Here is a 22,954-nt window from a genome sequence, read left to right as displayed (position 1 = left end):
CAAGCTTTAAAGCTGGCAGGTTGATTTTTAAAAAATGTGTGGTGGTAATTTGGGGTTGGGCTTTTGGACTGTTGTATTGCTGCTACTCTATGGTTGCTTCATAGAATTTTGTGTATGACAATGATCTTTAGTTGTTTGTAATCCAGAGCTATGACCAGCCCTAAGTGATTCCTGAGAAGCAACTGACTAATTAACATGTTTCTTTTTATTATAAAGGTCCTTGCAACAGCATTTGATACTACTCTTGGTGGCAGGAAATTTGATGAAGTATTAGTAAATTATTTTTGTGAAGAATTTGGGAAAAAGTATAAACTAGATATAAAGTCCAAAATTCGTGCATTGTTGAGGCTGTCTCAGGAATGTGAGAAACTAAAGAAGTTGATGAGTGCAAACGCCTCTGATTTGCCGATGAACATAGAATGCTTCATGAATGATATTGATGTTTCTGGGTCTATGAACAGGTATCCTATTTTAATCTCTGAATACATTTTTTTCTTAAACCTTTCTCCTTTATCAAGTAAACATTCTACTTTGCTTGACACGTTTGCTACAAATCTATACTTACCTATTAGGCTAAGGACTAGTGGACAGTGAGGTGGGGAAAGTAGCTCTTAATGTTTTTCTTGCTTCAACAACTTACTGTTGTGTATAGAGAAACTTCAGGATAGCATTATTTTAGTGTTTAAATGATATAAACCAGTACAATAAATCCTGTAGTGATGCCGTTTACATATTTCAGTTGAATTCAAGGCTTTCACAAATGAAGCAATTTTCTTTTTCCTGCTCTCTCTTTTCCCAGCTGCTTCTGAGGCTTTTTTTTTTTTTTGGGGGGGGGGGGGTCCAGTATACTGTGCCATGTAGCATCTGTGGCTGTATCAAGGAAGGGGGGGGGGTATTAGTTGAATTCTCCTGTCTCTTCTGTTCAAGTGTTTGCTCTGTTCATATTCTTTTCATGTTTTGTTCTGCTTAAGTAAGAATATATTCCTCTATATGAATTAAAATACTGTTTTGCAAAGTTTCCCAGCTCTCATTGATGACTTTTCTCATTGATGACCATGGGGCAAATTGCTTCCATGAACTTGTGTGGTGGTTTCTGTGAGTTTCAATCAAATCCAGTGTATACATGTAAGATAGATCTTATGGAACATGATCATAATCTGCTTCTGAAGCCAGGAATATACATTGATTCACACAAAGCAAAAATAAAAGGGAATAAAAGCTCCCATAGTGGAGGCTTTTGGAATGGGAAGGTTAACATTGCAGTAATTGTGATTTCTAAACATTGCTTTTATATTCCAGCAGAGTATGTAAAAGACACACCTGAAACCTCTTCTCTTAAGAGCAGAGCATTTAGGCTAAAGTTTTCTTAACAGTGGCTGTCCATATACAGCACAAAATCTTAAGTATTCATCTTTGTGGCTTCTGTGCAGGCATGCATTGGGGGCTGCGCAAGTGCAGACCAACTACAGAGAAGATTCCCAGAGGTTTTTTTTTTAGAAGACTAGGAGTGGTCCCTCCTCCCCTTCGTACTTTCCTGCCAAATAATCACATGACCAGGAGGAGGGGCAATATTCCCTCAGTTCTCTTTTATCACTGCAGTGAGAGGATCTCCATTGCTGTTCTCTTTTTTTCTTCACCTCATCCTTGAGGCTGAGGAGACTTATTTCTTTTAAAAGTTTTAAACCATCAATAGCTGTTCTCGTGAATAGTAAAACTAACGAGAGCCAGTTTGGTATTGTGGTTAGAGCATTGGATTAGGATCTGAGAAATCCAGATTCAGACACCATTGTGCCTGCCTGTGACCTTGGGCCTGTCACGTTCCCTCAGCCTGGCATGTTTTACAGGGTTGCTGTGTGGATGGAATGTAAAGGTATAAAATGTTATAGACACTTTGAGTCCCCATTAGAACTTAAAGGTGGGGTTTAGATAAACACACCCATTCTTTTAAAGGACTGCTTATGTTTATACTCAGAAAGGGTGCCGCAGGACAAGAAGTGCCCCTATTGCAATCTTTTTTCAAATTTATACTTAATTCTGGTGGTCATCGTTACTGTTGTTGATGGCATGGAGATTAAATAGTCCTTCATCTTTAATTCAGTGACTGTAGCGTGTGAATCCTATAAGCTATTGGCCTATGTGGAAAACAGAATTCTTCGATTGCAATTTTTCTTTTAAGCTCCTAATCAACAGGCCATTATAGTCCTTTTACTATCCCCTTTGAAGAGAGCATGACACACATTTTAACCTCACCCTGGGGCATAAACAGTATTTGCCAAAGTGTTATAAATCCATTGAACATCTCCAGTGGCAGAGTGCCTCTTTGTATAATAAAATAACAGCCCAGTGACTCTCTGTAGACTAACATTTATTTGATACGAGCTTTTGTGAGTTCAGTTTCTGCCTTCAGGTATATGTGTCTTTCACAGCCTATAATTGTAGTGTATGTGACCGCTGTTCGTTTAATCTGGAACTGCACTGCCCTAGTCCATTCTAGGACATAGTGTTTTTTTTAAGTAGCTGCTGTTACTGTGAGTTCGCACAGACTGAATTCTTCAGATTGGATAGATAACACTCTGTGAGAATGCTTGCTGTTGAATCCTTTAAATTGATTTGTCTATCCTCAATGATGATTAACTCTACAAGATCAAGTAAAAATTCAGTGGGCTGCTGCCGTGTTCACCACTCACAAGTTTCCTACAATTCTTTGTCACATCTTTGTTGCTTTGTGGGCTCAAAACACCCAAGGTCTTCCCCACTTTTCTCAGGGGAGGCAGCCTGTCACCATTGGTTGAACTATTCAGTTAAGTATTTTCCCTGAGACAGAAAAAAGGGTGTAATTTTTGAGTGCTCCTTACTTGTTAAGGAGGACAGAAGGAAAAACTTTTAAGTCCAGGTCATCTAATTTTGTATATTGTAATCTTTATGATTGTGCTTGGCTAGCTTATTCATACATACCTCTACCCTTCCGGCGGAGAGTGTCTCTGCTGTTGGGGGATAAGACTGCTAGTGGCAGAATTCGAACACCTTGGACATTTATAAAATGCATGACAACTAGGGTATCCCACTTGAAGCTGCAATAGAGGTTTTTTTTTCTTTGCCCTGTTCAGGGTCGGTGACTGAACCTTTCTAGGGCAGACCCCTTTTTTGTCTTACTAGTTGAAAAAGAATTTTCTTTCCCTTTTTGGTCTTAGTTGATTCGTATTTTACTAAGATTATTCAGTGTTTTCTCTTTGACAATTGCAGTTTTGTGTTCTTTTATATGTCACCTTGGTAGAATTTGGACTTCCGTGGAAGTTCCACTCTTCAAGGGATGCCCACATCTTGTTTTCTTCTTTCCCAAACAGAGCATATGGGCAACTTGCAATGCTCTGTTCTTCCTAGAGCACTTTTGTGAGTGCTCACAATGGTAACGTGTCCAGTGCCATGACCAGGATTGCCTACCAGGGTTTGGTTTTCAACCCTCAGGTCTCACAATGCTATCAGTTGCATTAGTCATTCAGACTCGAAGAGAGACCTGGCAATATCCTCACACTGCCCTTCCTATATGGGCTGGTAGAGGCTATCACACTCTCAGGTGCATAATTGTTCAACGTCTTTTACCTTGCAAGGTTCTCCTGCCTAAAACACTGTTGTTTCCTTGCTGCATTCCTGATTGTACTTTGGCGGGGACACTGTTAGAGAGCTTCCAGCTTCTTTAGAAGCATGTCTGGGTGAATGTCAATGAGATGCTAAGCATCTGTTGGGAAAGTCTCTTACTTTTAAGAGATTCACACCCACCTCCTTCAATGGTGCTACTCTCTCAATGTGGGACTGCACAGAAGCCACAAAGATGAAAACAGGATTGCATTTATCTGTAACCAGGGCTTTTTTTCAGCCGGAATGCAATGGAATAGCCTTCTGGCACCTCTTGAAGCATTTCCAGGAATCCCCACCCTGAAGTTTAAAGCACGCATGGGCTTCAGTTCGGAGGGGGGAATCCCCCCAGCTGAAGTTTCAAGCGCCTGTTTTGGGACTTCCCCGTGTTTCAGCTGGGAGGGGCCATGCCCTGCACGATGACGTCACTTTCAGGAAGTGACGCCATCACACAGTCCCGGGAGCCTGCGCATGTGGTGACAGGGTTGCCACCTGCTGGGAGTAGCCCCAGGTGTTGACAACTGAGTTCCACCACCTCTTTCGCCAGAAAAAAAGCCCTGCCTGTACCTGTTCATCAAGTGGTTTTATGTGCAGGCATTCATTCCATCCTCCTTCCATACTATGAACTCTCTGGAACCTTAGTTTTGGGAGGGGGTGGTCTCCAGCAGCAGCAGCAGCAGGAGAACAGATGGAATAATGCCCCTCCTTTGGGACATATGATGATTTTGTTGGAAAAGCACCAAGGGGAGGAGGGGCGTTCCTAGTCTTCTAGAAAGCTTTGGAAATCTTCCCTGTGGCTGGCCTGCACATGTGCAGTCCCAGTGTGTTTCTCCACGGAAAATCACTTGATGAACAACAGTTACAGGTAAGTACAACCATGTTTTGTTCCAAAATGTAAGTTGCTTTCCAGTGGTGAACATGTGCATGGCTGTTGTTTGAATGTTTCAGTAACTCAAACAGAAATTTCTGCTGCATTGTTCATTGAATTGTGGTCCCTGTATGAACTGGTGTAGGTAACATCACTTATTAATACCAGTCTAAATTATGGGGAGGCATGCTTGAGACTCTTTGCCATCCAGTCAGCTTTTGTTGTAGAACTTTGATGCAGAGAAATAACAGACATCTGTTTTCATCATATGCAGAAGACAACTGAGGGATATAACATTTCAAAGTACTTGACTTGGATCCTGTCTAGATTTCAGGGGGTGGGGTCACCAATTCCTCCTTCTCATGGCAGCTGAAAACGCACTGTGAACTGCTGTTCCTGAGGAATAGGGAAACGCCAGGAATAGTTTGGCAAAAATTACACACGCCCTTGTACCTGCAGAAAGCTAGGTGGGGGTCCAAGTCCTTGTTTTTTGTACACATTCTCCAGTATATGCTGTTTTAGTTTATGACTTTCCAACAAATTGTATACTATTCAATGTTTTACTTTTGTCATAGAAGACAATTTAACTTTTTCCTCTCTCCCCTCCAGGAGCAAATTCTTAGAAATGTGTGATGACCTCTTGGCTAGAATAGAATCACCTCTTCGTAGTGTCTTGGAGCAAGCTAGTAAGTGCAGCTTTTGCTATGCAGAACGTTACATACGAAATAATTGCTCTGTGAAATAAGTTGTATAGGAATTGGTATGTTGAAATGATAGCAATAATAGCTGTTATAGGTGGTTAGACTTGCAAACACCTAAATGCTTCAGGATTGTAGTTCAAAGGTTCTTTTTTTTCTTTTTTTCGCAAAAATACCTATGGAATGGGTGAAACATTTTATCCTGTCCTTTGCATTGCCTAAAACAAGGCTCAATGTACCATTCTTTCTCAGTTGTATGCCTTAATCAGGAAACTACTGAAGTCCAATTTCATTGGCAACTGCTGTTCACTCCAGTGGGGGTTTCACATCATGAATGTATGGGTGGGTAGAGTGGAGCTGATACACCTGTTTCTGCTCAGGGTTAGAATGTCTCAAATGTGTCGATATATTGTCGAAGGCACAACCATCTCAAATGTGTGTTTCTTTACAGAGTTAAAGAAGGAAGATATCTATGCTGTAGAAATAGTAGGAGGGACTACAAGAATACCTGTTGTAAAAGAGCGTGTCAGTAAATTTTTTGGTAAAGAAATCAGTACAACTTTGAATGCAGATGAAGCTGTTGCTCGAGGCTGTGCACTGCAGGTAACAATTATTGTTTGCATGTTAAAAGTGAGATTCTGTGTAGCATAAATAGAAGGCCCTGACTGAGGCAGACTCTTCCTTTTACGTCCCTTGTCCCAGCAACAGTTTGAACCTTGAAAAAGACATGCTGAGGGTTGGGGCACCTGCACGCATGAGAAGCCTCGCACTGTGGCTTGATACACTGAGATTCTCCTGCCTAGTCTAAAGGCTCTTCTGGGGCTATGGAGCAGAATTCTGCTTTTCTTCCTATATTCATGTCTTTTTTTAATTAAGAGTTTTATATGATTGAAGAACAAGCGTAAAAACACTCTAATTACACACATGCTAATAAAACACACAAAAACAACTAATCAACAAACAAGTATACATAATACAGAAAAAACACCAGTAAAAGAAAAACAAACTATCTAAACGAAAAGTTTCCCAATTGTCTCCAAAACAAATATTCGTATCATGTCAAATTTACACTTTCTCTAGATAATGATTAAAAGCTTTCTTTTTTAATGTCAAAATCCCTTAGTCCATAAATCCAGAAACCATCAAATCATTATCTATTTCATGTAAATAATCTATGAAGGGCTTCATCAACAAACATACATTGACTTTTTTCTAATCAGTGCCATCTTTGCAGGATCTTCTGTATTAATAATTGTATTGGTTTCCAATTATTTTAAGTCATCCAGCTAAATTCATCGTAAACAACTTACAGTCATTATTTAATAATGGTATAGGCTTGTAATTTGTAGTTAGTGTCTAATCTTGTACATCTTTGGGTATTAATGTTGTATTAGTGTCCTCCCATGTCTCAGGCATCTTTCTTCCCTCTAAAATACCCGTGTTCATGGCTTTTGAGGCTTGGAGGTGGCTGGTGGGAGAAGGAAGAGTCTGCCAGCACCTTCCATTACTGTTGAATAGAATCCAGGATAGGAGCTGCTGCTCTTACTTCAAGTGCTGCACTCAGTTAGCAGCAACCCAAGATTATCCAAACACTAAGAGATTAAGCAGTGCAGGAGAAGCAGTAACACTACTGAGGTTGTCTAAACAATTTGTATTTTAAATTGCAATTTGTACTTTAAATTGTATACCCTCCATGGGTCTATTTCTAGCTGCGATCATAGTGCTATCTCCTGCTGTTTGATTTTTAATCTTACAGACAGTTGCATGGAACATGATCTAATGCAAGGTACAATATAGTTGGAATATTTATTTATTTATTTATTTAAAACATTTATTAGCTGCTTCTGCTCCAGAGGTGCTCATGGTGGCAAACAGTACAGTTTAGCCCATATTAAAGAGCTATCCTAAATGAAAACCGTCTTCAGCTGCCTTGTGAAGATAGAGAGGGAGGGAGCAAGTGTACCTCCCTGAGGAGATTGTTCCACAATTGTGGGACTGCCATCAAAAAGTCTCTCTCCCATGTACCCACCAACTGAGCTTCTTTGGTTGATGGGAAAGTCAGGAGGGCCTCTCCCTGGGATCTTAACTTCCGGGGTGGAATGTATGGATAGTTATGGATAATTATGCACAGTAAAAAATAAGTATTCTGCTTATGACGCTTAATAATTAGGCAACATGTTTGCCTTCTTCCCCCAACTCAAATTAAAAGAAGCATCACATTACTTTTGATTCATGGACTGAGAATGAAATACTGTGCCCTCCTTGGGAGTGAATTAACTAAGTGGATTTACTGTTGGATAAATATGCATGGTATCAGGATCTGCATTTCTCTGATGGGCAGAATGCATGAAATTCAGGTTTCAAAATATATATTTTAATAGCAAGCTGTTGACCTTACAGCTGACCTCTGTATCTTTATCTGAAACAACTTAACTTAATTTTTTGTTTCTTACAGTGTGCTATTTTATCCCCAGCTTTTAAAGTAAGAGAATTTTCTATCACAGATTTGGTACCATATCCTATTTCTTTGACATGGAATTCCCCAGCAGAAGAAGGAGCAAGGTAGAAACTTTAAAGCACTTGTGAAGAACTTATAGCCAATTTATAGATAATTATCTATCAAATTGTGTGGATATTTATGAGACTATGCAAAGTAACAATTTTTAGCTTGTGACTTTCCTCAAATTAGTGCCATTTGGCAAGCAGTGTTTTTTAACTAATACTTTATTAGTCAATATGTTTGGTATCTGGACAATCTTTTTTTCTGCAGTGATTGTGAAGTCTTCCCTAAAAACCATGCTGCACCATTCTCCAAGGTTCTCACATTCTACCGGAAGGAACCTTTCCGTTTGGAAGCTTATTACAGTTGTCCTAAAGAATTGCCATACCCAGATCCTGCCATAGGTATGTAAAGGAATAGAAAGCAAAACTGCCATGGCATAGGCAGCTATCTTCTCAGTCATCTCAGTTGTTTGGATTTTTCTGTCTTGCCACAACATGTATTCTAAGGACTTGAGTGAAGAAATTCTTGCGCAATCAGGTTGAATAGAAATAAAGGCCGTTTTCACACTGTCTATAAATCGTGTGAGACTCATGGAAGGCTGCCGGCTTCCTCCCGCGATTTTTAACACCGTCCGGTTACGAAACGCCGTAAATCTCTGTTTGTGGTGTTTTGTAAACAGATGGCATCAAAAATCGTGTGAGAAAGCCGGCAGCCTTCCATGAGTCTCGCACGATTTATAGACAGTGTGAAAACAGCCAAAGTATCAAACACCATATATTACTGGAAAGATTCACGCTGAATGGAAAGGCAAAGATGATTCGCTAACCAATACGACTTTATTGATAAACATCTACTGTTCCTCATTTATTTAAAGTGGTTTACAAATTTGTATTCCATTAAAATACAACTGTAAATCTGCTAAAAATAAAAATATAACTAAATAGTCTGTTGCTTCATAAACAAATAGCCTAGTCTACAAAAAATCATGTTGCAAAAGCACACTGAAAAAGAACTGCTTTGCAGCGTTTGTAAAGCCAGTTTGGGGAACATGCTCTGTGGAAGTCTGTTCTAAAGAATGGGATCTGCAACTGAAAAGGCATACGACCTTGCTACAGAGGTTCAGACCTGGTTGCAGGAGGGCACAGCAAAAAGCTGATGAGTGGGCCTAAGTTGTCATGCAGTTCTGTGTAGAGTGAGGCAGTCCTTAAAATATGTGGATTCCAGGTCATGAAGATCTTTAAAGGTAAGAGTCAACACCTTGAACTGTGCCAGAAAACAAACAGGCAACCATTGCAGCTATTTAAAGGCAAGTGTTCTATGTACAATGCCTACTAAGTAGTGGGCTGCTGCATATTGCCCACATTGAAATCTCCAGGTTCCTATCAAGACATTCCCACACACGGCACTTTACATTACTCTAATCTAGTTTTATGAAAGCATGGATGATTGTTGGCTGAGCGAACAGGTTGGGGAGGGGGGGGTCTTCAAATCGGATGTAAAAAAAAGGAAAGATTTCTAGCAACATCAGACTGCTGTGTCAGTGTGCACCCCCCAGATGCTTCAGCCATGCATTCCATCTAACATTGCCATATCAGTCTTTTAGAAAGCCTGCTTCTCCACTTGAACAGGACCCTCTGAGACACTTGGGTAGTCTCCTTCCTATGATTCCTGGAAGTAGAAAGGAAGTTGCTCTTTTCCATCTCCAAGGGGGAGGGAGTGCCCTCCATCTTCAGTTTGGAGATGTCTGAAGCTCAGCCGTTGACTGTTTGGTGTGTCTTTCAAAGACCAGAATCCTGGGCCATTAACCCAGAAAAAACATTATTCAGCTGGCAAACATGGGAACCAGCTACAGGTGGTATACAAAGAACCACAGAAAAGAAAACAATAAACAGTACTGGAAAGGACATTGTAGAGTCTAGGTTGGCCTAGCAGCTTCATCCCCATGCTGGACAATTCATACAAGTCTCATCCAAAGAACAGCACCTCTGAAGCAGGGTGGATCTAGATTGTTCTCTATTTCAAGTAAAAGGAACCTTTGTAGTAAGTGCAAGGTTCTGTTTTCACTTGGAGAGGGGGACACTCAGATGTTTGGGACTTCGGCAAACAGTATATTAAAAAAGGAGGGGGGACTGTCATCCAGCCTTGCTCTTTAAGGTTCCTCAACCTGTTGTAGGACCTGCTGCCTAGAAGCTGCATCAGCTGAGTCAATGAAGTCCTTTTGTAATGCATAACGAATGTAGTCACTAATACTCAAGTGGCTCTCATGCAGATGGAAACAGTCAAGACATTCATTTTGAAAGCTGCTGATGTAATAGCACTCTTACATGAAAATGCAGAAATACCGTCTGGTGTTTACTGGCTCTGATAGAAATACTGTTGCCAAGTAGGCCCCCTCCCCTGCTTTAAAGCCTGCCATGGACTGTGTTAAAGTTTCCTGCATTGCTGTTTTACTGCTACACCAAAGACTGCCTTGCACGTGTGTGTGTTAGTGCACGTGTCAGTTTCCTGCCTGCGTGTCAATTGCCTTACTGCTGCAATAGACTGTGTAGTTCCCTGACTCCATGTTTGGATAACTGCACAAAGGACTCTCTTTCTGGGCAGCCCTGCCCTGACCTGTATCTGGACTTCCCAGTGTGCGTTTGGACTTTATTACAAGTGTGCCCCGTGCCTGCATTGCCATCTGCCACGGACCGTGCCTGTTCCCTGCCTTGGGCTGTGTTTTAAAGTGCTGTTCCCCCTGCCTCCATGGAAGCCTGCCTCATATGGGCCCAAGCCGCTGCTAGCAGCCGGGCGCCTGCCGGGGAAACTTCCAGCGAGCCTGGCTAGGCGCTCCCTGGTCAGTTCCCGCCTGGAGCCTCCCGCGGGCCGGTCGCCGAGCTTGCCCTCGCTACCGGGCAGCCTGCTGTCCAGCCCCAGCTATGCCCAGCCGGCATCCATGTTCTCAGGCAGCCAGAAGACCCTGGGAAGAAGACGGCTTTGAGAAGCCATTTCGGCGAAGCGGGCACACCACGTCCGCAGCAAGAGTACCTCGCCCCGCTCTGCATATCTTAGGAGCCGCCCTGGAGAAGGAACTAAGTGCCGACCATCCCAAGCACTTAGAGAATGCATCTCAAAGAAACCTCCGCATTCCAGAGCTGATGACATCAGGACAAGCCCTGTCCGCTGGAACATCCTTTCAGCCCACTTGGATTTCCCCCTCCCTCTTTTGTCCCCTCTTCCTGAGGTGTCACTTATCACAATCTGATTACCAAAGTGGCCCATCCAAGCCATTCAGTAGCCCATTAGAACCTTTGTTTTAAACTGTGAGAACCACCAAGTACAGCACCAGCCCCAGGGTACGTTTTGGGGTATTTAAGCTGGTCTCTCAGACCGCATGGTGCGCGTGCCATCCTATCCAGAACCCCTCGCTGTCCGTCTGTGGTCCCAGTGCTGGCATTGGGCCACCCTCGCTGCTGTGTCTCTGCTTCGCTCCAGGATTGTGAGTATTTCCCTTATCATCGTTGGGAACCTGCTAATGCGAAAGTCTCTACCTTTCCTACTCTGTATTTCTTAGGTCTTGTATGTTCTTTGTATGCTTGTGCAAGTTTAGGCTTACGCCACACTAAATACACGTGTTTGGAACCTATTTGTAGTCTGCCTCTTTTTCACTTGAGTGTCTGGGATCGGGACCTCCGTAGACATAGGTTAAGATCCGCGCTAATTTTAAGTTACAGACTGCTACAGCTAATTCCCCCTTATAATAAAGAGCAGTTCTGGTAACAATACGCTAATGCTATACATTTCCTTAGCTACCTACTAAGGGTAGATCTGGAGACTTTTTTGCCCTTGATTGCAGGATGGAAGGCTGAAAATTGTCCAACTTCCCAAAATGTCTAGTGCACCTAATGTAGATACATAGAGCTTATCTAAGATCCAACAGGTGCCAATTCTTCTTTGGATGAGAGAGAATCCTGCTTCCAGGGATCAGGAGCAGGAGGGTGCCCAGATGTCTCGACTGTCTTCCTCTGCTTCAAGTAAAAGGAACCTTGATGGTTAAGTTCAATGTTGTTGATTTAAAAAAAAATCTATCTGTTCTGCATTCAGTATAACTATCTTCTATTTATTTGACCATGACATTCAGACACTAGTTCTGCATAAAAACAGCTGCATTATGAGTCTTTGTCAATGAAATATTTAAGTCATTAGTATATGATTTTAAAGGCCATGGGTAAAAGTGTCAAACTGAATCACACTCAAGGAAATTGTCATTCTCCCTTGAATACTGCTACTGTCCAATCACAGCACACTCCATTTACTCATCCAGCCCTCCTCCTCCTCACTCCAGAGGCCTGCATTCAAACCCACAGTAACCAGTGTATTCAACCCCCCACATTAACACACAGAAATAAAACACACAGCCTTATTTATGTGCAAAATATACGGACTCACATAGCCATCATTTGTCAGTACTATATGCCAGGGCTTTTGGGGGTGGGGTGAAGGGCATGGATCTCTTAACTGGGGGAGGGAGAGGTTTTATGTTGCTGTTACTTTAGAAATGTTTAGAATCATTTTGTAAGCAGCCTTGAACTATGTGGAAAGGTGGGGTATGTATGCTTTAATAAATTAAATAAATCTGGGTTTTTTCAATGCCTGCCAAAAATAAGGAACTAATGCTAAATGGGGAGGTATTGTAAGTATTAAAGTAGAATGATGCCTATGTTGATGGTAAAGGCTGTTTGATTTCAATTACTGCTTTCAGCTAACAGCCCATCTTTATGGGTTTCTGAACTATTTACTAAACTACTGTCACATTCCTTTTTAGGTCAGTTTTTAGTTCAGAAGGTAACACCACAAGCAGATGGATCCAGTTCAAAAGTTAAAGTTAAAGTCAGAGTAAACATCCATGGCATTTTCAGTGTTTCAAGTGCATCATTAGTGGAGGTTCACAAGTCAGAAGACAGTGAAGAGCCCATGGAAACTGATCAGCATGCAAAAGAGGAGGAGGTAATTCCTTTGGGGTTGTAATATGGTCTTTGCACAACTTGAAATAGCTTTGTGTTTTCTACTTCGGAATTGAAATCCAGACAAGTACATCTGTAGGAAATGGCTACACTAGAGATACATCACTGTCATATTGCACATAGTACCAAGGAGTTCTTGGGCTTCTGAAAGTAGTGAGCTGATATTCTGGCAGCCATGGCCTCTTTTTCAGCCTGCTTCTCTTCTGTCTTTGCCTCATCTTCCTCCTGCTTTCCTCTACTGCCCAGTAACTTACAAAAGCTAAGACATTATATGCTGCTGTCAAAGCACTGCACCACTGTCTGTTCAGATAAGTAGAACCACAGAACTGTCTGCTATACCTCAAACTCAACTATAGGTAAGCCACCCTTGTTCTCGAGACACAGCGTTCTTTCCCAAAACTAAGAAAAGTTGTGCCCTCCATTCTCTTAATGGCTTGTACTAGCTTGTGATTGGAATAAGGTGAAAAAACTTTCCATGTATGCAAGAGATTGATATTGTTGGTCATATTTAATATGATAAGGTCTTCAATGTACACAAGGCTTTTTTCTCATTTCAGAAGATGCAAGTAGATCAAGATGAGCAACAAAAGACTGAGGAACATCCGCCATCAGCCCAAGCTGAAAACAAGGCTGAATCAGAGGAAATGGAGGTAAAAATGGTGTTTGGACTAAAATTTAGTTTTCAGATTGTTTAAATAACAAACTGGTTCACTGAGGAGCTAAGACTAAACTGGCCTCTTCTAGATCCATGAGTTTCCCGTTCCTGCTGCTGTAAGCATGCGTGCTGGGAAATACATTTCAGGTAACTCAGTGGAACTGAAGAGTAAACATGTTTAGGGTTACACCGTTGGTGTAATTGGTGACATCCACTATACACATTTCAATAAGAAAATGTGACATGAATTTCATGTAATGAATGTGTAACTTTATTTCTTAAAAAAATAACATTTTTAACCAGGGATTCAAAGTGGCTTATAATAAAATTGAAACTATAACCAAATATTAAGCACACAAGACAAATACAAGACATAAACCAACCGTACCGTTATTTCAAATGCACTGAAATGCACTCTCAAACAATCTCATACCCCTTCATAAAATTTGAGGGAGAGTGACTTCCTGGAAGGCTGCTCTCTAATATAGGAGCTGCTGTGGTCAAAGTCTAAGATTAGAAAATAACCATTGTTACAGATCTGCAGGTAAATTTCAACCCTGCTGGGAGGATTAGAACTGTTGGACAGGTTCCTATGAAGGGAGGTCATTCCAATATGTCAGGAATGCATACATCCCTGCCATTGATGTATATGTGTTTTGCTGGCTATTCTGAGTTAATGCTGTTTTGGTTTGCAACTTCTACTGAGTTACTAATGTGCACTGTACTGGATGGAGGAGGATTTGTTTATCAGTTATAAATATGTACTTTCATTTTTAACAAGGAATGGCCATGAAGACGTATAATGAAACTTGTAACTATTCTCACAGACAAAAATGACCTAACACTGTGCTGTGTCTAAAATGCTCTTATCAATTTTCACAGAGCTCTGGGATGTTCGTGCCAGAATGCAACGGACCCCAGGGCGGGAAAATGTACCTATATCTAGTTAGTCTCTGAATGATCGCTTCTGCCAATGACTATCTTAGAGTAAAGACCTTGTACTGATAGATCCTTAATAAAGTTACCTTAACCAAGAACACCTGCGTGCTTGCTTGTAAGGGGCTTTGGGATTGAACTGCCAAGGACTGACACAATATATGGATTCCAGGTTGTTAAAGAGCTTTAAAAGTAAGAACTAGCAACTTTAACTGCGCTCTGAAACAAGAATCCAATGTAACAAAATCCGTAATGTATGTGAAGTGACTAACTGAAGTTTCCAGATTGCTTTCAAGGCTAGCCCTACATAGAATATATTAAAGTAGTCTAGCCTTAAGGTCATTGTAGCATAGGTCAGTACAGCTAGATCAGCAGATTCTAAGAGGGAAGACCATTGCCATGCTAGACCTTGTCTAAAGTAGGCAGCACAGTTCCTTCTAGAATTGTCTACCAGTATCATTGCCATTCGATCTGGGTTTATATTCAGCTTTGTCTCCTTGAGCCACTTAACTACAGTTTCTTGGAACTTGCCAGGAAAGAGGTAGCTGCTTCTGAAGCTTTATTTAAAGAGATGTAAAGCTGAGCACAATCAATGTATTCGATGGCATACCACGAGAGTTTTGGAGAATCTAATTCAATACAGTTATATAAATGTTAAAAAGCATGGGAAATAGTACAGATAGATCCCTGTGGAATCCATCAGGTTAAATCCCAGTTATCATACTCAATCTCTAGCAACTCCCCTCTGAACTTAATTTGATAAGCACTCTTTTCCTGATACCTATTCTATTTTCCAGGTGTTTCAACAGTGTGGCATGGTCAACTGCATTGACCACCACTGAAAAAGCAAGCAAAATTAAAAGGGGATGCCTCCTTTAATTATAGGGCTTAAAGCTTTATTGAAAAGGGTCAAAACAGATGAGTCATCCGGAAAAAAACAAAATTCCTCTGCTGCCATCAGCTCAGTTCCTTTCAGCCCATCTTTACCCCACCTATCCTCCAGGGTTCTGCAAATCCAAGTGATAGGCAGCCAGTCAGAGCCCATGGAATTCCACGGGATGGGAGGGGGTAAAGCAGCATCAGCTTAAGGAGGGAAAAGAGACAGGGAGATTGCAGCCCTGGGTATGGGCATCAGCTTATTCAGGCTCTTTATTTTGGCATTTAGTTACGGTTAGGGAAGGAAACTTGTTTTAAGAAAATGAACAAGCACTCTGTGAAGGGCCTATCAGGTCTAACTTTCTGTGTACAGGTTCCATGTCCAGGATCTCTGAGGTAAAGGAGTAGCCTGGAACCTGAGCAGTAAGCCTGTCAATTGTGGTAAAAAGGTTAGAGTTGAACCTTGAATGCTGAGAAACCCTGTCTGGAGAAAAAGGAACCACACCTTCCCTCAGTGTTTTGTCTTTGGTTAACTTATACAATTTCTGGAGGAGTGCAGTGGAAAACCAGTGGTACATTCTATACTGATTATTCCACATTAAACCTTTACTATGTTACAACTTATTTTCTGTAAATATATGTTTGTTTCTCAGTTGCATCTGTGTCTTGTCTGTCAAGTCAAAATAATTGTGTGAAAGAAGTTATACTTACCTCACAATTAAGTACCATATTACTCTTGCAGGGTCACAAATAAGAATTCTGTAGGAAACACAAAGCTTACATGCTACTAACCAGTAAGATAAAGCTTGTGTGTCCCCTTTTTGCTGGTTGTGGGTTGGTGTGTGGGGGGGGGGGTTGAATAAATAAAAGGACAAGCCAAAGTGTGGGATTTGGGCAGCCATAAGTCCAGATGGCAGTTAACTTCAGAAGTCTCCCTAGCCCCTCTTTTCACCTTCCTCATTTTATTGTGGTTTCTGCCAGGCCTGACATTGCACAACATCAAAGTTGAAGTAGGGAGTTCATTGAGAGTCCTCGCACGACATTACTCAGTATAGGAAAGACTTTGATGTGAAGCAGGCCTGTGTGTTGTGGTGGGAGAAATGTTCGGTTTAATTCCTCACCCATGCTGCACTTTAGTACCACTAATGGCCATTTCAAATGTCCACTCACCATGCCACAGTTACACTGAAAATCCCATCCCCAAATTGAGGCAAATGCCAGAATGGATTTATCATGCTTTCTTTTCCAACAATCTGTTTTTATTCAGACCTCTCAAGCTGGACTGAAAGATAAGAAAACAGATCAGCCTCCTCAAGCTAAAAAGCCAAAAGTAAAGACGACTACAGTTGACCTTCCCATTGAGAACCAACTAGTGTGGCAAAGAGGAAAGGATATGTTGAACTTATTTATTGAGAATGAGGTATGCCATAAATATTGACAGGTTTTACAAACTATTGGAGAACAGAAGTTAATTTGTCTGATGTTGGAGTGAAGGAGTAATAAGCATGTAATAGTTCTTAACTGAAACAAAGGTGTAATGAATGTTTCTTCTTCAGGGTAAAATGATCATGCAGGATAAACTAGAGAAGGAACGGAATGATGCCAAGAATGCAGTGGAGGAATATGTTTATGAAATGAGAGACAAACTCTGTGGCGTGTATGACAAGTTTGTTGGTGAAGAGGTAGGTGTTGCTAATAACAACAGTGTATCAAATGCCTGCTCTGTAGCTCACATAATATATTACCCAGAGAACACTGCATGACTACAGAGATAGTATTTAACTTATCACTTATTTTGTTTTCCTTGTCTCATGGGCAACGTGGAAATCTCACACTGCTTTAACTACTTCAGACTTGATACCTGCAATGATGCTACTTGGACAATTACCTACATATCTACACGTCTTTGTTTTTGTTTGGCTCGCTGTTCCCCTGTTGCAAAGCTCCTGTGCCTACCCCCACTTTCTGCTTGTGAGAAACAGCCCCTTTTGTTCCTAGTTCTTCCATGAAGTACACCAGCATCCATTCCTCAATTCTTGTCTCACACTTTTCCTTTTTAGTTTTCTGTTTTTTGACCAATTCACTTCTCTTTCAGCTCCTGTCACTCCCCCTATTTAGCATACCTGTCCTAATTTTTAAGTGTTGGGATATGCTATTCATGGAAAAGTAACTTTTATAAATTGTTTTTCAGTTGGCTTCTATTTTTTCTTTTGTTTAGGATCGTAATAGCTTCACTCTGAAATTGGAAGACACAGAAAATTGGCTATATGAAGGGGGTGAAGATCAACCTAAGCAAGTTTACATTGATAAGTTAGCAGAGCTAAAGGTCTGTGATATTTTTGCATTAACTGTTTAGCAAAAACTTGATACACAAGGATGTATTTGCATGGATAGGAAGATCTGTATTGCATCCTGAAGAGCTACAGTTTTTACTTTCCTGTTCCAAGTACTACATGTTTTGAAATTTCTAAGATGATACAAACTCATCTGTGTTAATCTGGTTCTGCGTAATTATGAAAGCTGTCATGGTTACAGATACTTCTCACTTGAAGATATGTCCTGTCTTCCGTCATGTAACTCAAAAAGGTGTATATAAGATTTCCAAGAGGTCTTCATTATGGATACTGACTAGAAACATAACTGCAGCAAGTGTCCTACAATGTGCATTGCAACCATACCCTGGGACTCTAGGATACATCTTCCCAGCTATAGACCATTTGTCTAACCCTTTAGCGATACTTGCATATCGTTTCTATTAGACTGTGCACAGAAAGGACAGAAAATCTAAAGGGGGGGGGGGACTGCTGTAGTTATCCATGCCACAATAGCAGACAGTTCATTAAATTGATAATAGGAGGAGTTGAAATGCACAGGGGGCATGTTGACTCAAGTGCATACCATATCTGCTGTGTGTATTAAGCTAAACATGGGAAGCCACCTTCTAAAAACTATTAAAATACACCATGGAGATTTAAATATTTAGAACTTCAACAGTATTAGGCCATGTTGAGGAATGAGCGTACCACATTTCACAAGGGCAGTTCAGCTTCTGACTGTGGTTCAGTAAACTTCTCTTTAATTCAGGCTGTGGGTCAGCCTATTCAAGCACGATTTCAAGAATCTGAAGAAAGACCAAAAGCCTTTGAAGAGCTGGGAAAACAAATCCAACTCTGCATGAAAGCTGTCCATGCATATAAAGCAAAGGTATCTAATCTCATTTCCTCATCTCACTTCTCTTACCTATGATGCACAATATTTTCAAAATTCTTAAATGTTTTCAATAGTAAAGTTTAAATTGCAATATTGTTTTTTCATTTTCAGAGAACAGTGTGATTAGTCACCTGAACTACACATGCAATCTATAGCTTTCTCTTGTTATACCAAATCAGCTGTTTTAATTCTCCTTTTAAAAACTGAATCTTTATTGCTATGATAGTATACAGCAGGAAAGTTGGTTTAATATCAACTCTGATTTCATTTTCAGTTTGTTGCTTTTATCTGGTTGCCGAGGCTAAAGTTTTTGATGTGTCAAAAGATTAAGTGGGTAGCTGCATTACCATATGAATTGCATGATGTTTTTATTTCTTTAAATGTAGGATGAACAGTATGACCACTTAGATGCAGCAGAAATGGCCAAAGTGGAAAAGAGTGCAAATGAGGCAATGGAATGGATGAACAACAAGCTCAATCTTCAGAACAAGCAAAGTCTTGCTTTGGACCCACTTGTCAAGGCAAAGGAGATCGATGCTAAAACAAAAGTAATTCTTTCAACTTGCAGTAAAAACTGTTAAATTGAATGGGGCTGCATACCTTTAGTATTTGATTCTTGATTTTTTTTATAATGGAAATGATAATGTATTTTATATGTGTAGAAGAAAAAACATTAGTTAGTCCATGCACAACACTTCTGTTACTGTGGGTAAAATAGAGCTGACTTAGAGTAGTGACAAAGAAAATTAGCTGTGATATGGATTGGAAATCTGCCATGAATCTGATATGGTTCGAGCCATTCTTATCCCCTTCCTCTCTCTGCAGTATGGGGAAGATAATTGCTTTCCATGCATCAGTATTGTAAGAATTACAATAAAATGTGTGTGAAATCCTTTGAAAACTGAAAGTATGTATATAAATGTTAGGCTTTATAACATCAGGAAATAAGTCTTTCTCCCTCTTTAATTTTAGGAACTGATAAACACATGTAATCCTATAATCACCAAACCAAAACCCAAGGTGGAGCTTCCAAAAGAGGATCAAAAACCAGCAGAACAAAATGGTCCGGTAGAAGGCCAAGGAGATGGCAACAGAGGGTCTCAGACTGCAGAACAATGTTCTGATTCAACAGCTCCAGCATCTACAGAAAAGAAACTTCCTGAGATGGACATTGATTGATTGAATTCCAGCACCTGTTTATATTAGAAATTATAATAAAGCTTTAAGTTGTCAACATGTTTGGAATAAGAACTACAGTGAGAACTGCAACTTTCTTGCAGTTGTCCTATTTGGGTAGGATTGGTCATTATGAAGCATTTTGACTCTTGGGTAGCAAACTATTCAGGTGAACAAGTTTGTATGTCTGCCATGTGACATTAGAACCCTCTGGTAACCATTAGACTTGCAGAAACAGCTACAGCTGATCCTTCAGTTTTAATTATACTCCCGCTGAATTCCATTTTAAAAAAAGTGAGGGCAACTAGACAAGAATGTTCTACCTACCACAAAGTTGTTACTGTGGATTGCAGCAGCACTATATAAATCCACTGAAAGAATGCTAGAGGTGTTTAACTTGTTCCTAGTGAAAAAATAGAACAAAGCAAAGTACCAGTTTGAAATCCTTCTGCAATTACAGAAGCAATAATGGTGTGCTTTGTAGCAGGAAATTCAGTTCATTTCATGTTGTGCCATTGATAGTTAACTTGAAGTATACTACACCATGGATCAGATTACATGTTTGTGCTAAATACAAATAATTGAAAGGGCCAGAGTATTTGTTTGTGGCTTTTTCAAGGTCATATCCACTCTCAGTTGTGGTACAGCACATAAAATTGCTTATCTGATATACAGGGCAGTAAATATACATCTAAACCTGCTATTAGATATGCAAATATGTATGGACATGGTAAATTCTTTCCATCTATATGAAATGTTTAAATTTCTGTATTTTAAGTAGTTGCTTGTAGAGAAAATGAGGACATACTGCTAGTTGTCACATATGGATGATTCTGATTGCTAACCTTAGAAGGGAAAATTTGCTTCCTATATTTAACTTTCTTCCAACAACCAAAAAACCCTAAATCTGGCAGTTTTCTCATGTGCTTCTCTACCCTTTGGCTGTTTTGCTTCTAGTATTGATAATTGTCATAAACTTGTATGTGTTGAAATCAAAATGGAAACATCCGTACATATTGCAAGAAATAAATGCACTGGATTGTACTGGATTTTTAAACTGTTGATTATGGGTGAAGGAAATGAAATTCTTGAGAATCTGGAAAAATTGAGTAGTCTTCCTAATGCAATATCTCTTTAAAAGAAACCTGAAAACCATGTAAGTTCAACTCATTAAACAAACTGTTAATGAGATTCTTGAATTTATGAAAGTTATACTTAACAATAACACAGGTTGTGCAATCATTCTGGTTTACACCTTAAATAAGTTCTTAGCTACTGACAAATACTTATTTGTAGCACTGACAGCGTACTGGTGTTTCAAAGCATAATCTGTTCTAGATGCATGGTTGGACAACATACAAAATATATTATAAATATTCAACTTTCAGTTAAGATGCAATTAATTTTTATGGATTTGGAAGGTACTTCAAATTCAAGAATACCTTGAGTGCATTTCTTTTTCTGCCCTACCCAAAATGGCAATCATTGCTGCTGTTTTTCTACCTGCTCAATCAACTGCTGCCTGTTAATGACAGCTACAACTCTTCTAATGAAATAAAAGCTTTAGATCTGCCCCATTGTTTTGTCAGCTTTTATTTCTTCATACCATTTCAGCACAGTTTTCCTTAAAGCCCAAAGATCTTTCCACTCTGTGCAACAAATGGTGAAATAAGTGTTTTCAATTGCTGCAGGAAACGTTTGGCCTGTTACACTACTGTGAAATGGCTTTGTATAAAGTAGTGTGCCACTTGCCATAATCTCTGGTTTAATATGTCAAACTGGAATTAAATGATGCTGTGTTTAGTGAAGGGGTTGCTTGGAATATCCCAAGAAAGAGGAGGGTAAATGGCTTGGAATTCAGAAGTAACAATAGTTCGTTGGGGGAAAATGTTCACGGCAAGGGATAACTTTGAATCCTGTGGCCCAGAACAGAAGCGGTCTAGCATGTTGTTGGATATTAATCAAGCCAAGAGAACTGAATAGTAAATACCAACCTAATGCCTTAAATTCGAGAAAGCAAAATGGATCATCATGTAGTCTAGTGGAACTTGTCATCTTTAGATAGCATAGTGTTTAATCTCTGCAAACTTGCTGACCAGGACTGTACTGTATAAGCTTAATGTCCTTGTAATGCTTTGATTATTTTTGATACCTCCCTGTAATTGTTTGTTTAGTGTTTAAGCTTTTGCCTTTGGACCTTTAGTTCATCTCATTACCTTAAACTTACACCTCAGGAGGGCCCTATAGGAAGGCTTGTTATGTTTACTAACCAGCAGGGCCCTCTGTACATGAAGATCTGTCTTGATAGTCAGACCAGCTGTTCATCCTAGCCCACCATTCTGCCTCCAGCAAAATCCTGCCAGATGTTTACATGCAGAGCACAATGGCCAAAGCTCTCTCCTCTTATTTGTTCCTCTCATCTGGTACTTAGTAATATATTGTTGTAAATATTTGCTTAATTTTGATAAAACCCTTAAACCTTCTGTTAAACTTTTGATAGAGTGGTTGTGAGGTAAAAAAAATTCTTAGAAGTAGAATTTATTTGTAAGTATAAGTATGATGGTTGCAGAGTTTTGATAAGCATATAAGTTTCACAGTAATTCTTAAGCTTGGTGGTTTCAAATATAGTTATATCTTGAAGGTATATTCACAGACTTGGTCATACAGAGTAATTTTCTACACTGGCCTGCACTAACAGAATAAACTCCACATAGCTTGCCTGAACTTACTAGATCAAACGCTCACTCAAGAGATACACAGACTGCCCCAGGTGAGCACACAGTTTGCTGACTAGGATAGAATTTCTCAGAACACCACACAGCCCGTTCAGACTCCACACAGGTTGTCTGCTTTGCCTAGAATAAATACTTTCTCTCAGAAACAGACACTTGGGACAAATGTGTATAACAAAATACTTTTAACATTGCATACCTCTTAATCATTGACCTCAATGGCTGTTGGCTTAGCTTTCAGTTTTCTGTTAGTGTTTCCTGGAACAGATTCCCTTCATATATGTAGAACAGAACTTTTTAGTTCCTACTGCCACTTAATCTCCATTTATTTTTAAAAAAACTTTCTAGCAAATACTTTCTATCATAGGCTTCTTGGTACTCAGAAGCTCCTAAAATCAAATTGGTAGATAGATATCTGGTACTGTAGCACAAAGGTATAATTATTTCTCAAGACTCTCCATGACTGGCTCCTTTGTACTATGAAGACCTCTTCTGCTCTTTTCTGTAGATATGCACGTGCAATCTGTTATTAGACTGGGCATATTCAGTCTAATACAGATTGCTGGATTGCATTTGTAAATTTCCACACTGTTTAACGTCTGGATTTTTTACAGTTGCTATGACCTACCTACCACTTCAATATGCACATCTGTATTAAACAGCA

The 22,954-nt window shown here is 40.0% G+C and overlaps 1 protein-coding gene across 1 annotated transcript in view; it reads left to right on the top strand.

Annotated features, from left to right (window-relative positions):
- HSPA4 (heat shock protein family A (Hsp70) member 4) overlaps positions 1 to 20,607 on the top strand; it is a 43,751-nt gene extending 23,144 nt beyond the window's left edge. The window contains exons 7-19 of the mRNA XM_054976026.1: positions 217 to 461; positions 5,111 to 5,187; positions 5,651 to 5,802; positions 7,655 to 7,761; positions 7,970 to 8,103; positions 12,507 to 12,688; positions 13,263 to 13,355; positions 16,440 to 16,592; positions 16,729 to 16,854; positions 17,391 to 17,498; positions 18,257 to 18,376; positions 18,769 to 18,930; positions 19,355 to 20,607. Of these exons, the coding sequence (XP_054832001.1) occupies positions 217 to 461; positions 5,111 to 5,187; positions 5,651 to 5,802; positions 7,655 to 7,761; positions 7,970 to 8,103; positions 12,507 to 12,688; positions 13,263 to 13,355; positions 16,440 to 16,592; positions 16,729 to 16,854; positions 17,391 to 17,498; positions 18,257 to 18,376; positions 18,769 to 18,930; positions 19,355 to 19,561 (1,866 nt within the window). The 3' untranslated portion in view covers positions 19,562 to 20,607. The remainder of the gene's footprint in view (positions 1 to 216; positions 462 to 5,110; positions 5,188 to 5,650; positions 5,803 to 7,654; positions 7,762 to 7,969; positions 8,104 to 12,506; positions 12,689 to 13,262; positions 13,356 to 16,439; positions 16,593 to 16,728; positions 16,855 to 17,390; positions 17,499 to 18,256; positions 18,377 to 18,768; positions 18,931 to 19,354) is intronic.
- The last annotated feature ends 2,347 nt before the right edge of the window (positions 20,608 to 22,954 follow it).

This window comes from Eublepharis macularius, chromosome 4, assembly GCF_028583425.1.
Source record: "Eublepharis macularius isolate TG4126 chromosome 4, MPM_Emac_v1.0, whole genome shotgun sequence".
NCBI lineage: Eukaryota > Metazoa > Chordata > Lepidosauria > Squamata > Eublepharidae > Eublepharis > Eublepharis macularius.
The sequence above is the reverse complement of the archived record's forward strand: the minus strand, read 5'-3'. Positions and strand labels throughout refer to the sequence as shown.